The sequence below is a fragment of the Elgaria multicarinata genome, chromosome 5, assembly GCF_023053635.1.
Source record: "Elgaria multicarinata webbii isolate HBS135686 ecotype San Diego chromosome 5, rElgMul1.1.pri, whole genome shotgun sequence".
In the NCBI taxonomy this organism is placed as follows: domain Eukaryota; kingdom Metazoa; phylum Chordata; class Lepidosauria; order Squamata; family Anguidae; genus Elgaria; species Elgaria multicarinata.
In genome coordinates, this window is record NC_086175.1 from 75,931,507 (window position 1) to 75,956,072 (window position 24,566).

Below are 24,566 nucleotides of genomic sequence, written 5' to 3' on the forward strand. Positions count from 1 at the left end.
TTTAGCCTTGGGTCATGATTTGGGTCCCAATCTTCACTAGAATATAATGGTACCTATTTGTGACTTTGGCCCATTCACATAAGAACATAAGAAGAGCCAGAGTGGAACAGATTAAAGGCCTATATAGTCCAGCACTCTTGTTCACATAGTGGCCAACCAGATACCCATGGGAATCCCACAAGCAGGACGTGAGTGCAACAGCATCCTCCCACCCACGTTCCCCAGCAACTGGTGTATATATAGGCATATTGCTCCGATAGTGGAAGTAGCATGTAGCCATTAAGACTAGTAGCCACTGAGAGCCTTCTCCTCCAGGAATTTGTCGAACCCCCTTTAAAAACCATCCAAATTGCTGGCCATCACTACATCTTGTGGAAGTGAATTCCAGCGTTTAACTATGTGCTGTGAAGAAGTACTTCTTCCTATCTGTCAGCTTCATGGGATGAGCCCAGGTTTTAGTATTAAGAGGGAGAAAAATGTCTCCCTATCCACACCATGCATAATTTTGTACACCTCTATCATGTCTTCCTTTACCTGACTTTTTTCTAAGCCAAACCATCCCAGATGTTGTAACCTTCCTACATAGGGGAGTTTCTCCAGCCCCTTGATTATTTTAGTTGACCTTGTCTGTACTTTTTCCAGCTCTACAATAACCATTTTTCGTTGCAGTGACCAGAACTCAGTATTTTAAGTGTGTTCCTACCATAGATTTGTAAAATGGCAGTTTGATAATGACAGTTTTATTTTCAACGCCTTTTCTAATTATGCTTAACATAGAGTTTGCTCTCTTCACAGTAGCCTTCTTCACACTGCCTTGACATTTTCATTGATCTCTCCACCACAACCCCAAGATGTCAGTCACTGCCAGCTCAGATCCCTTCTGCTTTACTTAAAGTTGTTGTTTTTTTGCCCCAACTTGCATCACTTTACACTTACTTACATTGAACCGTATCTGCCATTTGGATGCACATTCTCCCAGTTTGGAAAGATTCTTATTGTTTTAATCCCTAAATAATCTAGTCTCGCAGCAAATTTGGCCACCTCACTGCTCACTCCTAATTCCAAAACATTTATAAATAAATTGAAAAGCAGTGGTCCCAATACAGATCCCTGTGGGAACCTTTTATTGGGAGAATTTACCATTTATTCCTACTCTTTGCTTTCTGTTCTTAACCAGTTACACAGATGTCTAGGGGGCTGTCTCTATGTCTTCTTTGCCCTGTGGTAGCTGCGTGGTGGCGCTGTGTCAGTTATATGATGCAGCCACTGACTCACAGCCACTGTGCAGCTTTTCCCCAAAGCTGTGCATTAAAAAGTCAGGGACTTGTGCCAACGTTTTCCTTCAAAGCAAAATCACCTTCTGCTCCGTGATCTCACTCTAGCGTTGAGCCAGGGGTGTTCCAGGGCAGGTGATGGTGGCTGATTGGTTGCTAGAAGCCAGGCAGAGGGCAGGGGTCAGCCCGATGAGCCCGATGGCCACCAGAAAGCCTGCACTGCTTCTGCAATGGAGATTACCTGCCACCACCCTGCGAAACCGCAGGGTTCAGCGACAAAGAGGCAGCAAAGCGGTGCCGCAATGGCAAGCTCTAGGAGGAAAAGGGGGAAAGGGGGCATGAACCTGGCCCTACTAAACAAACAACCCCCAACTTACTACTATCCCCATGAGCCATAATGAGTCCACATACTTTAGCCTCAGCTGCCAGTGCTAGTCAGAGGATCAGCTGAGGAAGGAAACGTTGACATTTGAAGTACAGGCCCTCCCACCCGCCCCATTTAATTGCCTTTACTCACATGGCCTCCTTCTCCTCGGAGAAGGAATGCACAGGAACCTGCTGCCAACCCTCCGCCAGCCTGAGCCACACAGAGCAGTTATGGGGCTTGGGACAGGCATGATGTTCAGGGCCCTGCTGCTGCTGCTGCTGCTGCTGCTCTCCATGTGGGTGTGGGACTCTGGTGAGCCATGAGACAGGGCTGGGGTTAGGGGGTGCACGTGCAGGAGCTGAGGCTTTGTGTGGGCCTGAGGGCAAAGTTGCCCCATGCCTCCCACCCACCCAGCAGCCCTGGCTCAAGCTGGGACAGCCACGACTACATGAGGGCTGCTTTGGTAGTCTGCTCCATGGAGCCCTCTCTTGTTAGGGAACCACTGCACACCGTCCCTCCGCAGGGGCCGGTTTGATAGAAGCTGGAAACCAGTGCACTGCAGAAGGGCGCTTGTGGAGCCAGGGTGGCGCCACTGATGGGGGGTGAAAAGGGAGTTGCACTGACACTCACAAGCAGAAGCCCTACTTTGGCTTGTCAGTGCCAAACATGCCAAATGGCCCAACAGTCATGTCCCATGTGTCTGGATGATGCCAATCTGCTTCCGTGTGGTGGCGGAGTGCGGAGAGATGGCTGGTTGCTGTATTCAGGTTCTGCACATGCTGTTGTGCTGCTTCCTCCTGAGATTGCAACCTGACCGAGGGCTAGAAGGAGATGAGCTTGCTTGGAAGTCAGGGTTACTTGGGAAAGGCACTCGGCACATGCTCAGGGGTTTCACTGCTTCTCTCTTTTTGACTCGTAATGTCCCCAAACCAAGGAGGGACCCCAGCTCACACAATAAGTCTCAGAATCCGTCCAGATCTTGTGCCTGAACTGCAGAAGGCCTGCCGATCAAGGAAAGGGGGAGGGGAGAGCGATGTAAACGGGTCCAGGGTGGTGGGGAGGAGAGGGGAAGGGAGGGGTAGGGGAGGAGAAGCCCAGACCCAGAGAGCCCGGCTGACGTCACCCAAGGATTTTCGCTCACTTTTGTCCAATGGAGCAGCTTCGAGTCCGACAGTGTCCCTTGACTGGTTCCCCGAGAGCAGCGCCAGCTCTGGCCAATGCAGAGATGAGCCTGGCTGGTGTCGTCGGGAGGCGAGCGAAGGCTCCATCCGTTCCGGAGCGAAGAGGCTGAAAGTAGTGGACTTGGGGGCGTGCGCGCGGGTGTGTGCGGCGGAGGGAGGCGCGCAAAGAGAGGAGGGAGCGGCGGCGGCGGCGGCGGCGGCGGCTCCGTCCCAGATCATCTGCCCCCGGATCAGATACTGCAAGAGCTTCCCCCCACCTCCCCCCTGCCTGCCTTTGCTTCTCCACTTTTGCACTTGGCGGCAGGTCGGCAGAGGGAAACCCCACCGGCCATTTCCAGCGGCGCAGCGCCTCCCCCGCCCCGTGAATCGCTTCCTTCAGCTCGACGACGACGACGACGACGAGGCGATCCCGTCCCTACCACTCGCCAGCCCTCGGATGCAGCGGGGAGGGATGATGGGCTAAAGAGAGCGAGCGAGAGCCAAAGAAACCCGCAGATCCAAGTGGATTTCCCGGAGGAGCAGGCTCAGCAGCGGCTCTTGCTCATGGTGTGAAGCACGTCGGCCAGCCCGCGGCCAGCCCCCTCCGTCCGACCACCCCTCTCTTCGCTTTACCATGAGCAGGAAACCCAAGAAAGAATGAGGGGCAGAGCGCCGGCCCAGGTCGGAGCAGACGGCGCCTGAGTGCCAGGAAGCAGGCGCGCGTGGCCGAGGGGCTGGAGCATGAATCCCGGGCAGGAGTGAAGGCGATGGGGAGACCCCTTTGCTGCGAGCCCAGGGACTCTGCCATGGAGGCCGGCAGGGGACTCTTATTCCTCCTCCTCTACCTGGGTCTGGGCATCCCTCAGACTTCCCAGCAAGTGCTCAGGATCGGTGAGTGCCGGGCAAAGCGGGCTTGGGGAGGTGTGTGTGTGTGTGTGTGTGTGTGTGTGTGTGTGTGTGTGTGTGTGTGTGTGTGTGTGTGTGTGTGTGTGTGTGTGTGTGTGTGTGTGTGTGTGTTGCTTCGGCATCTTCCCCGCTATTCTGACTGGTCTTCCAGCGGAGGCTGGTGGCTCCGATTTCGGTGGGGCTGTGAATCCACTCCGGGTTTCAGTCAGAATCAGCCAGAACTCTAACGGAGCTATCCGAGGTGCTGAAACCTAGCCCCACAATAGGTTTGGCACCTTACATAGAGTTCTGGCTGGTTCTGACTGGAACCCGGAGTTGGATTGACAGCTCCACGGAAAACGGAGTCACCAGCCTCCACCTCCCTGCCAAACACACACACACACACCCAACAACCTGTAATCGGTTGTGTAATCTGGCTGCCGGTGAAAAGGGGGAAAGCCCACCCCCTCTTCCCGGGAATAATCACTCCGATCAGAAAAAGAAGATATGCGAAAATCGGTCCGAAAATATCGGCGTGTGCCTGTGTGTACACGCCTCCTCCTCCTCTCCCACACGTTGCTTGGACGGCTTACTCGTTGCCTCCTGCGTCGCTTATTACAGGTCCGCAGTGTGAAGTGACTCCTCCTAGCCCTGGGCTGGCTGTAGCCACTGCACAGCTGACCTCGGTCTCGCTCCTGGGCTGGCAGTGGAAGGACCCTATTCCCCGGGAGGGGTTCGCTTTGCGATTCTCCTCTCCCTTTCTCCTGTGTCTTGGACCAGTAATGCATATACAGCCCGCCGCCAATTGCTATTACTCAGAAGCTCTCTCTGAGAAATAGTTGGCAGGCAGAATGAGCAAAGGAAGTTTGATTGTGTGTTGTGTGTGTATGGGGTTTTTTAAGGTGAGTTGCACTTGTCACTCCATCCAGAAAAAGTGTAAGTTTTGCCTGGCTTGCTTTTGAAATGCTCATCCCTCTTTGGGATATCTTAGGTTTGGAGATCACTCGGTGGCGATTTCTTATCCCCCTTGTTTGTAATTGTCACTCTGTGACAATTACACTCTTACAAATGGAGCAATAAAAAGGGTTCCCCCCACCTTCTTATTTTAAAGTGGATGTGTGTGGGCGGGTGGGCAGCATTTGATGATGTAGCAAATCTCTTGGTTGTGGATTCTGCCCTGCATTTATGGTGCTAACAATTGAAGTGTTTGTGTGTGTGTGTGCGTGTCAGAGGGAGTTGATGTTAGTTATTCAACATTAGTTTAGAGTAAATAAATGTGTGACTACCATCTGCTTCACTGTGTACTGACGATTTCTCAGTCAAATGCTATAGAACAAACTAAAAGTTCAAACACAAATGTCTATTTGTTTTTAACTGACCGTGATGATATTCTTATCCATTGCTTTGAGATGTCAGAATAAGGAAACAGTCCAGAAATCACAATCTTGACTAAAATACATGTTATTTAAAATATTAAGATACTTGCTGATCAAGGATTCCGTGTTCACATGGTTATTCTTTGCAAAAAGGATGGCACTGAGGAAACAGATGATTCCACCATCTAAAAAGAGCAAGCCAGAGAGTAGTTATATTTCTTCATTTAGCTGGAGTGGAAACACACAGATTGTAAATTGTATGACACCATTGTTATTACATTGGCTGGCGATGATGGTGTGTCACAATTCCTTACCTTGCGCTGATCCTGGTATAAACCTCACTTGGCAGAAATGTGCCACAAACACTGCACATGTGTGCAGGCTCTGAGGAAGAGAATTAAAGGGAAAACTTACTCCATGGAAACCAGGCAAAGTTCACAGGAAGTGCTGATTCCCACAGTGGGTTTCTTGTGTCAGTCAAGTGAGACGGTGAATACCAAGTATCAAAAGATTTAGAGAAAACCTAAAGCAGACACTGGGAAAATAAAATAAAATGAGAAGCAGAATGTTCTACCATGTTTCTTTGTGTTACTTGAACTTTAAAGAAAAATGGAGTAAGTCTGCCGAAGCATGTAACTTTGCTCTTTACATCTCTAGTGGAGATGTAGTCATTTGTAATTGTGAAGATAGGCCTATTAAAGGGAAAGGAATTCAGTTACATCCATCCACATATGATTATATCATCTGAATATAAGTCAAGCTCTAAAAAAAAAAAGTTTGTGTGGTGATAGAACGTTGACTTACAAAGTGGCAAGGAATTCCTTGAAAATTAAGAGGAACCCAAAGATGCTGAATATTAGTTATCTCTCTTTTGTGAGAAGTTATTTGTTTTACAGGCCATAAAAACAAATACATATTCCACCTTCTAACAAATGTTTTATAATACGGGGTTGTAGTAACTGATATATGGAAGAAACAGATGTGGCAGATATATATGCGTTAAAAATGAAAAGCTGCTATCTTCATACACCAATATTTCTGAAATCAATCATGGAAAACTGTCCACAATGAATAGCATTGCATGTACATGTAAACTCATGTTATGGAAATAGCATATAAGATACTAACAGGAAAGTTATCTAGGGGCTTCCTCCTGAGAAGCCTTCACTTGTATCATATCTAATCTTGATCTTGAGAACACAAGTGCTTACCTACATGAATAGTCCCTATAAAGCCAATGAGCTCCCCTTTGTGATTAAGCTAAAGCTGGATGCGTAATAGTAATATATTCAATGGTGTGTAAGCTGCTTTGGGACGCACATCAAGAAGAGCTTAGGATGCAATCCCTGAACTAGTTACACTTAATTATTGCATTGGAACTGTAGTGGAGACTATTTCAGATTATGTGAAATGAAAATGGTATATCAGCAGCCCAGGCTATCTAGCTCAGCTTAATTTGCAGTGCTGCAGGTCAAGCCTAACTTCATTCCTGAGGAGCAGTGGGCTCAGACTTGCTATCTTGGAAATCTCTGTCCTTTATCTTGTGACGCATTAGCACTGAACTCTGTGGTTTCTACTGGGCTAGACAGTCTATCCAGGATGTTGTACAAGGGGGCTGAAAAAGAGTCTGCTGTGCTGTGCAGGGTTTGTGGGAATAGTTCTGGTACAAGAATGCCTATGGCAGCTTAGGTTAGGCCACCAGAGTTGCACTAACTCTTGTGATGCAGCACTTAGAGTTGGGGCTACTAGGTTAGTTGCTTGATCCTAGCATTCCAAGAATGAGGCATCTTATGAAATAAGAAATGAGGAACCTTTGACATGGGCTGTGAGCAACAGAAAGACCTGGTTTGGACCTAATGCTAAACCATCATTATGTGCACAAGGCCTGTTCCTAACAGGGATGCATGAGCCTGTTCTGCCCTGCCTTCTCTCCCTCCAGTATAGCCGTGAGTAGGAGATTCGAAGCATCTGCTTCCATTTTCAGCCAACCAGTTAGCTGCTTTGTCCAAAGCAGAACAAACTGTGGTTATTTTAAATGATGGTTTCTCCAAATAAGGCAAGATCAAACTGTGGTTTCCAATTTTAGCTTGTTTTGTTAAACAATAGTTAAAACTAACCACAGTTCTTGGTTTGGATGAAATGACAAACTACTGAAAATGGAAGCAGGTGCTTCTGATCTCCTCCCTGTGTTCATGTTGCATGATGAGAAGGGAGGGAGGAGCAGACTTGGTTCTTTGCGTCCTCACAAGTGGGTATAAATGTAATAATAAATAAATAATAATTTAAAAACCTATGGTTTAGCATTGTCTCAGTATCCTCTCACAAAGGCATATTGTGCTGAATTTCCTAACACCATACACCACAGTTTCACATTAAGTTAGTAACATAGCAGGGCATTGGTATAGGAGTATTAAGCCTGGGCAAGTATGACCTTAACTGACTCCATTGATAGATGGGGACAGATGTAGCTTCCCAATTTCTCCTAATTATGACCTTGTCAGTCAGTCTTAAAGTATTTCCTTCCTGTTGGGACAAGTCTGGGCAGGCTTTTCTCTGTGTTCCATATGAGGTTGGGAAGATACCATCCATTGGTTACCCTCACATGATGGAGGGTGATATAAGGCTTCTTGGGAAGGGATATTACTTCCTGCTCTTTGATGTGTTAAATTACAGTGGCAGTCTCCAATGGAGAAATGGTCGATATTTTCTCATATTGTTCCATTTATCTGTGTCATTTTGAACTAAAATGGTTATTCCCAGTTAAGTGCAAAAAATAATGGAATGGTTCACAATGAAAATGAACATTTGTTGCATAAAGACTTGCTGAGACTTCTCACTCCTGCGTGTTTAGAAGTCACTGGAAAATGGGAGATAGACTGTCTGAAACAGGATGGCTGGTAAGAATGTGATCAATTGCACTCTCTAAGAACTTAACACATAACACTAGAGTCCTAAAAGGGATAGAAACACACAATGTTTTCACAGCTACTTGGTTTCCCTTTGTCAGATAAATCAATGACAGCAGGAGAGCGGGTGGACCTCTATTTGTTCAACTCAAATTCTGGTGTTCTGAACCTGAATAGTTCAAATATGTGAAGAAAAGGAGTGCTCCAGCCCCATCCCTCTCATGCACATTTGTTGCCCTCAACTTGTGGAGAGGGACTGTCTGAAGAGGAGAGCCTCCTCTATCCATGAAGTCTCACCACATGAGACAAAATGCTGGAAAATTGCAACAAAGGAGAGGGGTGTGGCTGGAGCCCTCCTTCTCCTCATGTGTTTGCCCTACTCCAGTTCAGAATCCCCAAATAGGGCTAGTTTCTAAACACTTAGCAAGTATAATGTGTTCTCAACTATTCCCTTTGTTCTTTTGCATACACAATTGTACTGTGATTCCTCATGTTCTATGTATTTTTGTGTACTACTAATACTAATGATATGGTTGCCACAGGTGGTTTTTAGTTGATAGATGCTATGTTGAATGAATTTCCAAGTGTTGTCATTTGGTCCATACTGATGTCTTCATCTCTGATATGTGTGTATGTGTGTGAGAGAGAGCGTGTGTGTCAGGGACTGGTTTTGATTTCTAACCTCAGTTGCTGGTTATCAGTCATTAGCATCCATGCAAGCTATAACCTCCTGCTTTAATTCTATTCTAGCTAGCAACCTAAAGGAATTGCCTTTATTCACCTTTAATTTTATTCTAGCTAGAAACTCAAAAGAATTATCTTTAGGTTAATATAGGGTTCAAGCAAACGTACACAGCTGTCATAGTTGGGCACACTCTGCCTGCCATTCCTGAGTGAAGGCCTGCCTGCTGGCAACCCTAGGCATGGCCCTTGCCATGTTTCACCCTTGTAGTCCCCTGAGGGAGGGGTCTGTTCTCGCCGTCCCCCTTAGATAGAGCTCCCCCACAGCAGAGGGGAGGGGACAGGCCTATAACTCACCTACTAATCTTCCCTGGCTTCAAACTGTACTTGTTCTTTTTTCATACTTTAACATGTTTTTTCTTCAATATTTGGGGCTTTTTCTTAAAAAAAGAAATGTCCAAAAAGCATGAAAAACATGAATGTGGTATTTTTAAAATCTCCTCACTGCATTGCGGTGGTTGAAATCAATGAAATGGTATTGAAGCAGTATATTTTTTATAATTTTGAATTGCCGTGTTTTTGGTTCAACATGGTGGTTGATATTTTCACTATGTCTAAAACTATGCCAGATAGAGGTAGAACAATTCCTAAAATGTTTATAACAATTGGCTGTATGGTTTTTGAGTCGGTTTGGAAGCTGCAGCTCGTGCAAAATGCAGCGGCCAGATTGATTTCGGGAACCAGAAGGTTTGACCATATAACACCTGCTCTGGTCCGCTTGCACTGGCTGCCTGTATGTTTCCAAGCCCAATTCAAGGTGCTGGTTTTGACTTATAAAGCCTTACACGGCTTGGGACCACAATACCTGACGGAACGCCTCTCCTGACGTGAATATACCCGGTCACTACGTTCAACATCTAAGGTCCTCCTCTCGGTGCCTACTCCAAGAGAGGCTCGGAGTGTGGCAACGAGGGATAGGGCCTTTTCAGTGGTGGCCCCCAGACTATGGAATGATCTCCCTGACGTGGCTTGCCTGGCACAAACGCTGCTATCTTTCTGGCGCCAGGTTAAGACTTTCCTCTTTGCCCAGGCATATGGCGGCACATCTTAATCACCCACATGTTTAGCTTTTTAATGGTCTTTAATGCTTTATGTGTGTATGTTCTGTGTTTTAGAATTTTAAATTTTGTATACTTGTTTTTATCTCAATTTTAGAATTTCTGTAAATCGCCCAGAGAGCCCTGGCTATGGGAGCGGTATATAAATGCAATAAATAAATAAATAAATACAAACAAACAAACAAACACTTCCTTTCATTTATGTAGAAGAAGACAATTACAAAGAAAAATATGTTCTCTTGTCTATACTGACTAGCAAATCTCTTTTTATTTAAGCGAGTCTGAGTTCTGCCAGAATCCACTTAGCAGGATTCACTGAACATTGCAGTGACGCCTACTGCTCAGTTAAGCTACTGCAGAAATGGTGTTTATTCATTTGGAAGTAGTGTGAATTGAAATTGAAAGGCATGAAGCACAATCTTGTGCATGTTTACTCAGAAGTAAGTCCTATGTTTTCAATGAGGATTACTCTCAGGTAACGATTACAGCATGATAGGTTTAACCCACAACAATAAAGACACAAATCAGTAATGTGAATTAATTTCTCCCAAATGGTAATATCTGGATCCTGTTGGTCTGAGGTAAACAACCTATGTGGTGATAACAGTAATTCATAGTGTCTTTTATGATGAGATTAGTATCACCTGTGAAACTGGGATAGCTAACTGTTCTGCCCATGTTACTGGTAACACCTAGGTGTGCAAGGCTAAAGTGGTTCCACATCACCTACATTAGTAGAATGTCCACATGTCTTACTGTCACACATTACGACAATGAGCTCCATCACACTAGCAATTTATCGCACACTCGCCATGCCTGGTATGTGGTTTTGCAGCCCACATGACATCATCCCTGTCCTGCACTCATTTCGCCTCTTCCCCTCCATGTTTCATTTCATTTTAGAGCAGGGAAAGTCTGATTTTTCCCCTCCATGTAAAATAAATGCACTCCTCCCTCCCATGTATTGCTGTCCTTGCATTCTATCAGACCATCCTGTTCTTTGTTGGGTGGGTGTGTCTAAGGGTGGTGTTGCTGACAAAAGAGGAGGCTGGGCGGTTCTCCACTCAACTGCTCAACTGTGAAGGGGGAGGGAGAGAGATCCCATGACCAGGCGTACATTTTTACCTTAAAAGAAATGTGGACGTGGTGGTGGTGGTTCACCCTCGCTGCTCCCTAGAACTGTGAAGCTCTGCAGTTAAAGACTTGTTTTGTTTATAAATGGAGTGAGGCACTGACGCACCTGAGCTGCAGTGCATGTTCACTCCTCCTTCCCTGTAAACCTTTCCCAAGCCAGGCGGCAGCAACAGTCTCGGCCCATGCGCTCCCTCCTGCTTCCTACGAACGGCCTCCCTTCCTTCTCTCCCTGCATTTTGTTTAAAATGATCTTAAGAGAAAGTATAGTGTGTTGTTTTATTGTAATTGTGCAGTTTCAGGCTCCCATACTATTGTTTTTGCACATAAATATATATTTTTTAAAAAATTAAAAATTAACTGCAGGGGAAAGGAGAATGTAGTGGGTAGGGTGGGAGATTTTGCTGGCATAGTACCACTCCAGGTGAAAAGTCACATGAGCTGAAAGAGTGCAACAATGCACAAACGTGAAAGTGCCCAGCGCTTGACTCGCTAAGGAAATGGAGGGAGAAACCGTGAATGAAAACCGGATAAAAAAAGTAGGTGTGATGGAGCTCAATGAGTGTTCTGAGAACTTGCCATTGAACAAGTGTCACAGACCCCTATTAACCATTGCTTCTGACATCATGGAAAATGCTTGTGACATATCTTCTCCTTTCTTCATCCCTTTTATTCATATGTAGACTGTGAGGGGAGAACTCCATCCTCAATGCATGTACATCCTTTGCATGCCTGTAAATGGTCCCACACATATGAATGCACACGTGCAGGGCTCTTTACATGTGACCAGGAACCCTGCAAAGGCCACTATTACTTCTGTCTCACTGGGGAGCCTGTGGGATGGTGACCTGTCAAGACTCATAAGAGGTATGCGTGATTTGAGTCGATTCTCTTAGCACACTCTTACTCAAGAAGACTGGTTCCATCAGTGGGAAAACTGCTATTGACTGCAATGGAACTCAGATTGTAGGCATACCGATATCTAAAACAAACTAATGGAAGTTTAATTAATTAAAAAATTAGTGCATTGCTTAGCTGCAGTCTCCCCAAGTCTCCTGCACTGTCCTACAATTAAATGTTATTATAAGAAGTTCATAAAATCATAAATCAAATTTAAATCAAATTTAAGATTGAACCAGTTAAAAATCAAAATCCAAAACCTGAACAACAAAAGCAGCATATATAATAAAAAATGGCATATATAATTTTTAAAAATCAGTTAAATACCAAAGAAAACAAAATACATTAAAAAAACTCTAATTGTTAATTATTTAATGCATTATTATAGTTGATTAATTTGAGAAAGAGGTTGATGTAAGTATGAACACAATCACAGAAGGTGGTGACATCCTGTGCAGTTCTTGTAGTCTAATGATGATTGTTAGTTCTTGTCCTCTGTTTAAATTGGAGTTTTTTGGAAATGCATTGCCAGGTTCTCCAAGTCAGGGCAATGTGCATTGAAATGAATGAAAATTTCATGGGGAATGAAAAGTTCAATAGTGCAACACAGTCTGAAAACACTATAGGCACAATTTACTGAGAAGTTGCCCTGTATGAGACCCATTGAAATATATTTGTGTAACCCCCATTCATTTCAAAGGGGGCTTATGCAGGAGAATTTCCCTATGGACTGTGCTCTATATTTCTGAAAACGTTACTGAAAGGACAGCAATCTGGACTAGAATAGAGGATCAGAGACTTCTTTTCCCTATACACACACAATAAATTGGCTTTTCGACTATATAACATTTTGATTTCAGCAGGTTACTGACTTTATTATTTCCAAGTACATTTCACGAAACCTTTTTCTTTGATGTATGAGCTTACAATGCACTTGCCAGCAATATAGAAATGTTATCTATATATGCACACACACACACTCAAGTATAATACCCCCCAAAGATTCAAAGTTCATGAACCCAATACAGTTGATTTAATATCAAAGAATTTTCATTTCTGTACATAGCAACAACTTGTCTGCTATGATACTCCAATGAGATTAATTAGGAGTCCATCCAGTGCACCCCCTGAATGCTGAGCCCTTGACCTATCTGCACAGGTCTACATGTGGAGGATGGAGGCCAGGAAGAGGAAAGAGAAGGAAATTTCTGGCAGGGATCTAGATAAAACAGAACATACTTTAAAGACCTAGGCAGCTGCAAGATATCTTTCAATGTTTACACTAGAGTAGGCACAGGGAGCCCAATCCAGATCAGGACCCTGCCAATGGGAAGCCTTACCTACTGTGGGTCCATCTGGATTGGGGCCCCACACCTGCCATTTCTATTGAAAAATAGTGTTCCATTTTCTTTATAGACTGCTATTTTGCAATAAAATTTGCCACATGGCCCCAACAATCTGGATCAGTCCCCTAGTGGGTGGGGTGGCATGGGTAGGATGAAAGAGTTAAAGCCTACCATAGAATACACCTACTACAGAGTAAAAATGGGGGGGGGGGATGCCGCTGTTAACTATGTCTTTAAAATAATGTCTGGTTTGGCCCTCAGAGCAGTTAAAAACTGAAGACCAGTGCCAGCTCCAAGTTTTGGGAAGGCCCTGGGTAAGGAGCCATCTGCAGAGCTCCTTCCCTGCATGGTCCCACCTCTTCCTTGCTGCTATTGTTGCCACCCTTTTGCTTACCCACTCCCTTTGAGCCCAATCTTCATAGCTACCCTGGTGGAAAGGACAAAGTAATGGTGCCACCTGCTTCTTTTCCTTGTTCCTGTCACTGCTCACTTAAGATCATAAGAACATGAGAAGAGCTGTGCTGGATTGGATCAAGGGTCCATCTGCTCCAGCACTCTGTTTACACAGTGACCAACAAGCAGTCAACTATGGACCCACAAGCAGGACATGGATGCAACAGCACCCCTCCACCCATGTTCCCCAGGAACTGGCATATATAGGCATACTGCCTCAGATATTGGAGGTAGCACATGGCCATTAGGACTAGCAGCCATTGAGAGACTTCTTCTCCAGGAACGTGCTTCGAAGGGATAGATGAATTGGCACTGACAGCAAAGAAGAGGGAAAGCAGGGCTGGGGGATTCCAGGGTTTGGCAGTGGGCCCCCTTCAGTGGTGTGGGCCTCAGCAAGTGCCCAACAATGCTGACTCCTGATACCAAGCTTGCTGAAAACCAGCCCATTTCCACTCACATATCAGAAGATGCAAACTTAGCAAAGCATCCTGTGAATAGTACACCCAGGTTAAAGCGTTTCGAGTTGAATGTGCTTCCATGTAGTGGTTGCTTGTTTTGGTCATGTGATGCAATATTTCAGGGAATTTCTATGCTTTAAAAGCACACACACGTTAGCCTGAAAAATTAGTGAATTTTAAAAGATGAGTGTCAGTCCACCAAATGTGATGTATGCTTGGAAGCAGAGTTGATGTTAGGATATCTTTGTGGGATCATAAATAGCACACTCAAATAGGTCCTATGCATATTGGTTTAGTTGCTGGATTGGGAAGGTGTGCATTGCACTAGCAACTTTAACAGTCCTGCCAGCTTATTTGGAAGCAGGTGCAAGGAATGAATCCAAATCTCTCCCCCCCCCCTTGCTGACAGGTGCTTAGTGCTGGCAAAAGGTCTCTACTATTTGATCAACTAAGAAGATCTTGTGGATACATCATATAATAGTGCCCACAGCACTCCACTGTTCTTCACTGGGGCTATTCGAAATTTAATGCAGGCACTCTTAGCTGATGGACATGTTTAGCCTGGAGAAGAGAAGATTGAGGGGAGACATGATAGCACTCTTCAAATACTCAAAAGGTTGTCACACAGAGGAGGGCCAGCATCTCTTCTCGATCATCCCAGATTGCAGGATACGGAATAACGGGCTGAAGTTACAGGAAGTCAGATTCCGGCTGGACACCAGGAAAAACTTCCTGACTGTTAGAGCAGTATGACAATGGAACCAGTTACCTAGGGAGGTTGTGGGCTCTCCCACACTAGAGGCATTCAAGAGGCAGCTGGACAACCATCTGTCAGGGATGCTTTAGGGTGGATTCCTGCATTGAGCAGGGGGTTTGACTTGATGGCCTTATAGGCCCCTTCCAACTCTACTATTCTATGATTCTATGACACAATGTAGGAATTTCCCTTTATAGTTCCTATTTACTCTTATGCCAAAGTAAATATTTTCAACAATTTAATGCTTTGTTTTGTAATTTTTTCTGAGGTTCTTCTCTACCTCGAATATCTCTGAAATGGATGCAGCTTCCAATTAAAGAAGGTGGGTTTGGTTTTCCAGACCTAGCTTTGTACCATCGGGCTTACTTATTGGCTTGTACTAAGTTCTGGTCATCTTCTGCTCTCTCAGAAATGCCACCATGGTCAGTTCTGGAAGCCTTAGGGTTAGAACCTCTTCCCAAATGGACAGCACCTGGTTCTCGTTATATCAGAATAAGTAACCCACCCCACCCCCCACAATTCTGGCTGCTAGAGAGACATGGCGTATAATATCACATCAATTACAGTTTGATCCATTCTTTCATGCTAAATTGACTACGTGGGGAAACACAGATTTAAACATTGGAAAGAAAACATTTCTGCGGAGGACATGGACAGAGAACATGATTTTTACTTTGGATCAATTAATAGGCCCAGATGATGAGTTTTTGTCCTTTTCAGACTTGTGTGTTAAATATAATTTACCTGCTACACAGCTTAATGGCAATACTTGCAATTGCAACACTTGCTGGAATCTAGGTTTGGCCCAGCTGCTTTCATAGTTTCAGAGCCTCCAGCATTGTTAGAAACACATTCAACATCTGAATTGACACATAGATCCACTATCTATCTATCTAATCTCAGCAACTAAATAGTTTAAGACTAGATTGGAATAGAGAATTGGAGTGCCTAACCAATGGACGCTTGCTCTAGCATCTGTATCTGAAACTTCTATGGATTTTAAAATGTTATGTGTATGAGAGACAATCAGTATCCTTTATAATTATAGTCTTAAAACATATGGTTACAATAATATATTTGCACCAATTGGATGAAAGACAATTCCCTCCTGAAAATATAGCCATCAAAGATATTTATCAGTTCTATGAATCACTGCTGATTGATAGTTTTTCTAATAGCATTCTACAAACATCAGTTTATCCAATGAGATATGGTAATGTAGTGACTTTTGCTATGTTTAGAAAATGCCTGCATCATATCTGATTATTCTGAATATATTCTTTAGAATGGATAATAATAATAATAATAATAATAATAATAATAATAATAATAATAATACATGCAGCTGTTCTCACATATACCATACTTCTCACATAATTTACACTTAGGGTGAGTTCACACATTACTTAGTATATACAAGTAATTCCAGGTTTCTTCAGAAATCTGTTCCTATAGAAAAACATATAATATAATGCAAGGCGGTCATATATGTAGGTTTGCACCAGTTCATGGGAACATGGCAGTAGTTCCCAACCAGCACATTAAGGGCTGGTCCAACTGAACAAGCACTCCAAATGCTTCCATGTGTTGGCATATTTTAATGGTTGGAACTCACCCATCAGTATAAGACTAGGGATTGCAAAGGCAAGATGTCATCACCCCCAGAGTCCCCAGCTTTGATCACACATTTGGACAAACAAAATGTCTTGAGTTGACTCCATAGGTAATCTAAGGAATATACCTGCAAGCAATTGTTCATAATTATTTTTGGCCATATTGAAGGTGTACCCTGGTTCTTGAATATATATTTCAATATATATTGGGTGAGAAATCAGGATTTGGCTTTTCCCTCTGTTTTGCAGCAGCATGTCACAGTTTCAGAAATTTCTGACTATCTCCCATACATACCTGGTTATACTCTGCTTTGCTATTGTTTCATGGTAGTTGTTAAGAAATCAGCAAACTCAGTGCTTGTGGAATTTTCTTTCTTCAGGTAATTGGTCTTTTGTGTTAAAGTATGTTTGAGCTTGTAATTTTATTTCAGAGTAGAAAAATGAATCAAACAAGCAGTAGGATGTAATCCCTTGGAGGTCTATGCTTTCCTCTGCTGTGACATTCAAACATGGGTGAATTCCACAGATTTGTGCAAAAGGCAACCAGTTTATAATCCAATTAAAACCAAAATAACCAATAATTAGTTTTTATTTTTAACCCTCTCAAACATCTTAAAAGAAACAATCAGCAAAAAGTTGTTGCAATTAGAAAATTATGCTAGTTGTGGTAAATACATTTCTCTATATAGTATTAAAACTTGAATCCTTTCATAAATATAGAAACCATTTTTAAAAATGTAAAAGTTAAGTACAGAGTCCACACCATTTTCATTGCACATTCAAATATATAAGTTGCAACAGGTGTCTCTGGGTTGTCTGTGCAGCCTCTGTTGTCTCTCTCACTCTAAGTCAATGCAGCCAAACCAAAGCCAGCAGCCTCAAACAATCTCCCTCCCTCTCTTTCTGCCAAAGTCTCCTTACGGTCCAGCCAGCTTGTGCACTTGTGGCTGAGGGTATTGCTTATTGCAGCTTATTGCTTGGTCATGTCTAGTGACTTACTTTAAAAACCTCTGCCGCCAGTCGCCTCTACCTCCTCTTTTCCCACATGACTGTTCAACTCTGATGCACTCTTAAAACACTCTGGGTGACAAGCCAACCTCTCAGTGCCAAGCTACAGGTACATCTGGGTTGCCTTCAGCCTCTCTCTGCCTCATGCCAGTCAGCCAATGTCTCCAGCCTCAAATAATCCCCCCTCTCTCCAAAAGTCCCCCAATGGTCCAGCCAGGCTGTGTACTGACCTCTCCTTTCTCACATTTTGATCTGTGGACACCTCACCTCTGCTGAGCTCCAGGTGCCCGACTGCCCACTAAATCTGCAACAGGAAAGTTGCCCTGCTTGCCCAGCACATTTTAGCTAAAAACTGGAGATCCCCTTGATGCCAAGGGCTGAAACTGCTCAAGGTGCAAGACCCTAAAGAGAAGGTTTGGCAATCTGAGTTTGAAAGATACGGCACCAGCAGTTTTTAAAAATAATAATTTTAAAACCTCAAACTTTTTTTAAAAATCCTAAAAATCAATGGACAAACAGATCTGATTCAATCTTGACATGGCTGAAGACCTCCTTAAGAGCTATTATGATGCCAACTTTCATTTTTTTTAAAAAAAAATGACGGAGCTGTAAGCATTTTCTAAAATTCCCATTAAAGTAGAGCTGCCCTTTGGGTGGAAGGGATGGAATTTTTTTTTTCAAATTTCATAATCCCCCCTTCCTGGATTTGTTACTAAAACTCCTAACAAATCCAGATTTTTCCTGTCATGGTCACCCTAGAACCACTAAACATTTGTATTGTAAATATGCCCTATAAGGAAAGTGGATTTGCTCTGTCTCTTTTCCATGCTCCCTAACTTTTCCAAGCTGCTGCTACTGCACAGTATGCAAGCACTTATTTTCTCCCTTCCCCCAATGAAGGCACTAGTTAATCCAGCAAGCAGCTCTTCACAATTCTGGCTGACTCATAAGCCTAGTGGTGATCCCATGTACCCTTTGGCAAACACATGGGACACAACCAATGTCTGAACTGGCCCTTTGGTTCTGTATAACGATTGGATTCTTTCTTTCTTTTTCTTTCTTTCTTTCTTTCTTTCATCTATCCTCCAAAGAGCACAAAGCAGCATACATGATCTTCATCTCCATTTTATCCTCACAACAACCCTGTCAGGAAGGCTAGGCTGAGAGTCAGTGACAGGCCTAAAGTTATCCAGTGAACATCATCATCCATCACTTTTTATATCTTGCTTTTTTCGTCTTGCAAGGAACCCACATGGTCCTGCTACTTTCAGTTTTATTGTCGGAACAACACTTGAGGTAGGTTATACTGAGAATCCTGACTGGCCCAAAGTCATGCAGTGTAGTTCATTGCTGAGTGAGGATTAGAATCTAAGTTTCCCAAATCCAAGGCCGTTTCTACACCTGCCATTTCCCCCAGGATCCATTTTCCTGGGTTAATCCTTAGGTGGAGAAAGGGCCCCAGCCCAATGCTCTATTCACTATGTATTGGCTCTCAGTTCTGGCATGTTCTTAATATACATCTTAGGTCAATTTATTAATTATTCTGCTGGCTGAGGGATGAATTAAGAACATAAGAAGAATTTGTCTAACCCCTCGTTTTAAAGGCATCCAAATTGGTGTCCATCACTACATCTTTTGGTAACGAATTCCATCATTTAACTGTGTGTGAAGAAATCCTTCCTTTTATCTATCCTGAATCTCCTACCAATCAGCTTCATGGGATGACCCTGGGTTCTAATATTATGAGAGTACTATCCATTTTCTCCACCCCGGGAATAATTTTGTACACCTCTATCATGTGTCCCTGTACTCATCTTTTTTCTAAGCTGGAGAATCCCAGATGTTGTAAACTTTCCTCAGTGGGAGTTGCTCCAGCCCCTGGATCATTTTAGTTGACCTTTTCTACACTTTTCCCAGCTCTACAATATATATTTTTAGGTGCAGTGACCAGAACTATACACATTGCATATAGCATAATGTAATTCTGCACATGATATTTCTGATCTACAGTTAGTTACACATAAATCAAAGGACTGCATTTTTTAAAATAAGAAGCTTATTAAAGCTTAGATAAGTTAGTATGTTACTTTGTATCTGTGGGTGTAAATTTTGAAAAGATTCTTGCAGCTCAAAGAAGAGCTGCAAAACCAGGATATCTTGCCAAGATGATTATCACTCATCTTTAGTCATAAGTATATGCATGTTGAATGTAGGTCTTCCATATTATGCTTAGTAGCCTGCTACCTTCTTTATAATGCAACTAGCTTCACGACTTTTCCCCATACTGAAAGTACATCTCCTACTTCCCCATCCTGTTGTAAACTCTTAAATCCATCCATATGGCCCATCTTTAGCTAGTAGGTTCTGTTTACTCTGGTGGAAGAGGGCAGTTTAAATGCTTCCCCCGCCCTTTTCATTATGGACTATTTTGTACATACTGTTCAGTAATAAAGCTTAAATCTTTCCTCCCCCTCCAAGTATTTTAAGCAACCATCTTTAATCTTCTTTTTGTGGAAAGACAGCTTGATTTGACTGACTGGTCCAGAGATTGTTCAGCAGTTTAAAAAAAATAATTTAAAAAATCCTGTCCGCAGAACTGATTAGTTTTACTGCCCAGCTTTGGATCTGTGTGACCTCGAAACCCAGTTTGTCCTAGTTTATGGTGAGTTGATGATTATGGGAAAGGTTTAAAGAGGGGATGTGGCTATTATCTTGCTTTTTCATTTCTCTACTGATGCTAATAAAAACTTTACCAGCCAAGTTGTTATTTAAAATATTTTTAAAAACAAAAACAGACAGACAAACACATAATGATGCTTGAGGCTAATCTAAAGAATTTCAAACTGTCCCCACAGTCCATAAGGGATTTTACCAATTCCCATTGAAAGGAATGGGGATTGTGCAAAAGTACTCTAGATTTGAATCAGGACTGTGGCACTCTGGGTGAGATGGATTAAGTTTCCCCCCACTCATTTTGGTCCTGAAATTTCACCCTGTCCATGGGGGTGAGATTAAAAAAAAGAAAAAATTTGGGACAAAAATGTGGGGAAACTTACACCCTCCTCTTCCAAAGTGCCATGGTCCTGATCCAAATGGTGCTGTGTGCTCTTGCAGGAGAGTAAATAAAAGTAGCATATATAGCTAGGGATATCAGAGAAATTCACAATGATAGCGTGACCATATAGAAAGGAGGACAGGGTTCCTGTATCTTTAACAGTTGTATAGAAAAGGGAATTTCAGCAGGTGTCATTTGTATGCATGCAGCACCTGATGAAATCCCCTCTTCATCACAACATTAAATCTGCAGGAGCCCTGCCCTCTTGAGTGACCAGATACAAAAGAGGGCAGGGCTCCTGCAGCTTGAACTGTTGTGATGAAGTGGGAATTTCACCAGGTGCTGCATGCATACAAATGACCCTGCTGAAATTCCCTTTTAAATACAACTGTTAAAGATACAGGAGACCTGTCCTCCTTTTAATATGGTCACCCTAATTATAATAATGTTTTGATTCTACTATCGTAACAACTTGCACTGGTTGTCCAATGGGATATTGATCTGAAGAATACAATATGCCATCAGTTGGATGGAGGTAAGGTTTCTGTAGAAACAGCATCATGTAGATATACTTTTGCATGTGTTAATTTATATATACACAGGCTTTTCCAGGTTGAGTGTTTTGTTCCAGTACCTACAGTAGCCTTCAAAGAGATATTTAGTGATAATTTGGTTTTTCAAGAAAAATCTGGGCCCTGAGTCAAATTTCATTAAAATCGATAAGATGGGAGCTTCCTAATTCTAAATGGAGCTGAACAGGGCCTATAATAAATGCTTTAGCACACTTTCATGCACAACAAGCTAGATGTCTTTTATAAACAGATATTCCTCCCAATATTGCAAGAACACAAACAAACAAGGAAAATGAGAGGGAAAATAATAATAAAAAAGAGAAAATGGACAAAGCATGAGCAAGAGATTGCTTATGATATGTTAAATTTAAAGCAAAACACATTTATTACAGGTACAAGTTATATCATGGCGTGGGACAAAGTGGATTCCCCCCTTTTTCATAATACTAGATCTTGGAGTCATCTAAGGAAGCTGCCGCTTTTAATCAGGACAGATAAAAAATAGTGCTTCTTCACACAGCTCATAGTTAAACTATGGCATTTGCTACCACAGGATGTAGTGATGAACACCAGCTTGGGCAGCTTTATAAGGGGATTAGACAAATTCTTGGGGGATAAGGCTATGAATAGCTACTCATCATGATGGCTATATATTTCTTTAGTATCAGAGTCAATATACCTCTGTATACTTGTGCATTCTTGGGTTCCCATGGGATTTGGGCTGGCAAACACCTGAACAGAATGCTAGGAAATAGGCCTTTAGTCTGTTTATGTTCTTAATTATCTTAATTGGTAAGATTAATCAATTCAAGTTTTAATTGATTAATTAGTGGGGACTAGTTTTAATCAATAAAGGAAATATTTAATTAGTGGGGCTGAGTTGTGGACACGCTTTATTTTTTGAAGTTATTTGGTTTTGGTATGTTACTGGAATAGTAACATACAAGAAAAGATTAATACTAAATGGTCTTTCCTTCTAACAAAGACTGGCAGCTTTTGTTTGTTAAATTGTACTTTGCATGTCCTTCAGTATCATTATTGTGAAAAAGCTTTCCCCCACACTGCGTTTGAAAACAAGATGAATTCCTTTATGAATGATACTGTGGGCATTATTTTTTACTGACAGATTAAAATTTGATAGGGCCATAGGTGTATTTTGCTTCTTTTAACTGAGTAGTATGAAAACCTCAGTAGGGATATAATGAGGTTTGATAATGCTCAGTTAAAAGAAATATGATTAATACAGGAACATTGATTTAATTAAACATATTTTGTTTAGCACAATTACAAAAATAAATGACTTGACATTCCAAATTGGCCACTAATTATTACAAACATTAGTATTTTTTCTTAGCATCACACCAAACTTGCATTGTTGATGAACACATACATTTATGGATATTTATCCTATTCTACAATAATCTCTTACTCGGTCATTTTTAAAAATGATTAAGTTTTCTCACTTCACGTGGTCACACCAGCAAAGCATATCCTGTTATTACAGAACATCCCTCAAGACAAAAGAAAAATCTGAACTACGCTGTTCAAAGATAATCCTGATGCCACATTCCATTTTGTGCAGAACATTTTCATATTTCTAGGTCAACACTTGATTATAGAGAATCTGCTCTGTAGTTGCATGATTCCCGTTTCCACACACATGCCACACCAGCTTGAAGTATAACTAAGATTTTAATTAATTCCTATAGTGGGGTAGTGCTGCTGAGCTTGCAAAGCACTGGGTATAAGTTAAAACTGATTAGGGCAGAATTGTCGTAGTTGAATCTACATTAGTGGAATCCTGCCTTAATATCTGCCTAAGGGATGAGAGAAGCTGTACAGGTGTGGCCATAGCTACAACAGTTGTGATGAAGAGGGAATTCCACCAGATGTCATTTGTATGCATGTTGCACCTGGTGAATTCCCTGTTCATCACAACCGTTCAAGCTGCAGGAGCCCTGCCCTCTTTTGTATCTGGTCACTCTAGCTATACTCCTGCAGCTTGAACTGTTGTGATGAACAGGGGATTTCACCAGGTGCTGCATGCATACAAATGACACTGGCTGAAATTCTCTTTAGAATACAACTGTTAAAGATACAAGAGCCCTGTCCTCCTTTTCATATGGTTACCCTACCATAGCTCAGTGATAGAGCACATGTTGAAGTTCAATCCATGGCATCACCATTTTTTAAAAAAATGGTTATAAAATAGTACACCAATGAAAGCTACTGCCAGTCAAAGTTAACAATCCTGGTTAGATGGAACAATGGTATGACATAGTATAAGACTGTTTCATATGTTTACTCACAAGAACTCATAGGGTAGAAGAAACAATAGGCCGCCTAGTTCAAACTCCTTGCTGTGCATACAAATAAGAGGTGTGCTTCAGATTTAGCCAAATCTTGAACCAAATTGGGCTGATTTGGAAAGATTTGGGTGATGTCCAAATCAAAGCAAAGCTCCTCTGAATCCACTGAATCCAAACCCTCCCAAAGCTTCATTAGTGAGATAGGCTGCAGTTGTATTACTAGAGGATCTATATAGGAATACGTTAGTGTAATGCTTATTACTGGAGAGCTACCATACTGAGTTTGTTCACTTTTAAAAACTGAAGCTTGAGCAGTGTAGATGTACAGAAAATTTTGAAACTTCAAAAAAGTTCAAAGCTTGAGCTTTAATAGCCAAACAATCTGTTTATGCATCCAGGCCAGCCTGAGGTGGTTGGAGAACTACAGCTCCCACATAGCTCAGCAGGCACGCAGGGAGAAAAAAGCAAAGGTAGGAATGGAGTGAGGGACTTGGGCTTTGCAAGTCAAGCCTGCCCTCAGAGTGGCCATATTGGTGGCAATGATGATGCTAGAGGCAGCAGTGAATGCTCTGAGGTGGCAGAGGAGGAGAAAAGAAATGGCCCTAGGAAAACCAGTTTTTAAAATGCCAGGGAAGAGAGAAGGAGGTGGGCTGCAGGCCTGATGGGAAGAAGTGCTTCTTGTTCAGCAGTGATGGATGTGAGGAAGCAAGGGCCAAAAGTCCTTGGTTGTATTAAAGTAGGTGACCATATGAAAAGGACAACAGAGCTCCTGTATCTTTAACAGTAGTATTGAAAAGGTAATTTCAGCAGGTGTTATTTGTATATATGGAGAACCTGGTGAAATTTCCTATTCATCACAACAATTAAAGCTGCAGGTGGCCTGCCGTCTTTTAAATCTGGTCACTCTAGTTTAGCTCCTGCACTTTAACTGTTGTGATGAAGAGGGAATTTCATCAGGTTCTCCATATATACAAATAACACTTGCTGAAATTCCCTTTTCTATGCAACTGTTAAAGATACAGGAGCCCTGTCCTCTTTTTCATATGGTCACCCTAATTAAAGGGAAGTAACCTACATACAGCTCCTGGAGGACTGACATAGCCAGAGTCAGGAAATAGTATATTTTGCCCTCAGGTTACTAGCACCCATGGCAACATGGGCTAGTTGGACAAGGTTATCCAATGGAAACAGCATAGC

General features: G+C 42.6%; 1 protein-coding gene across 2 annotated transcripts in view; it reads left to right on the forward strand.

Annotated features, from left to right (window-relative positions):
* The first annotated feature begins 3,400 nt into the window (after nucleotides 1-3,400).
* Nucleotides 3,401-24,566, forward strand: part of GRIK1 (glutamate ionotropic receptor kainate type subunit 1) — a 185,155-nt gene continuing 163,989 nt past the window's right edge. For both annotated transcript variants that reach the window (XM_063126714.1, XM_063126715.1), the window contains exon 1: nucleotides 3,401-3,692. In XM_063126714.1, coding sequence (XP_062982784.1) covers nucleotides 3,569-3,692 — 124 coding nt within the window. In that variant the 5' untranslated portion in view covers nucleotides 3,401-3,568. The remainder of the gene's footprint in view (nucleotides 3,693-24,566) is intronic.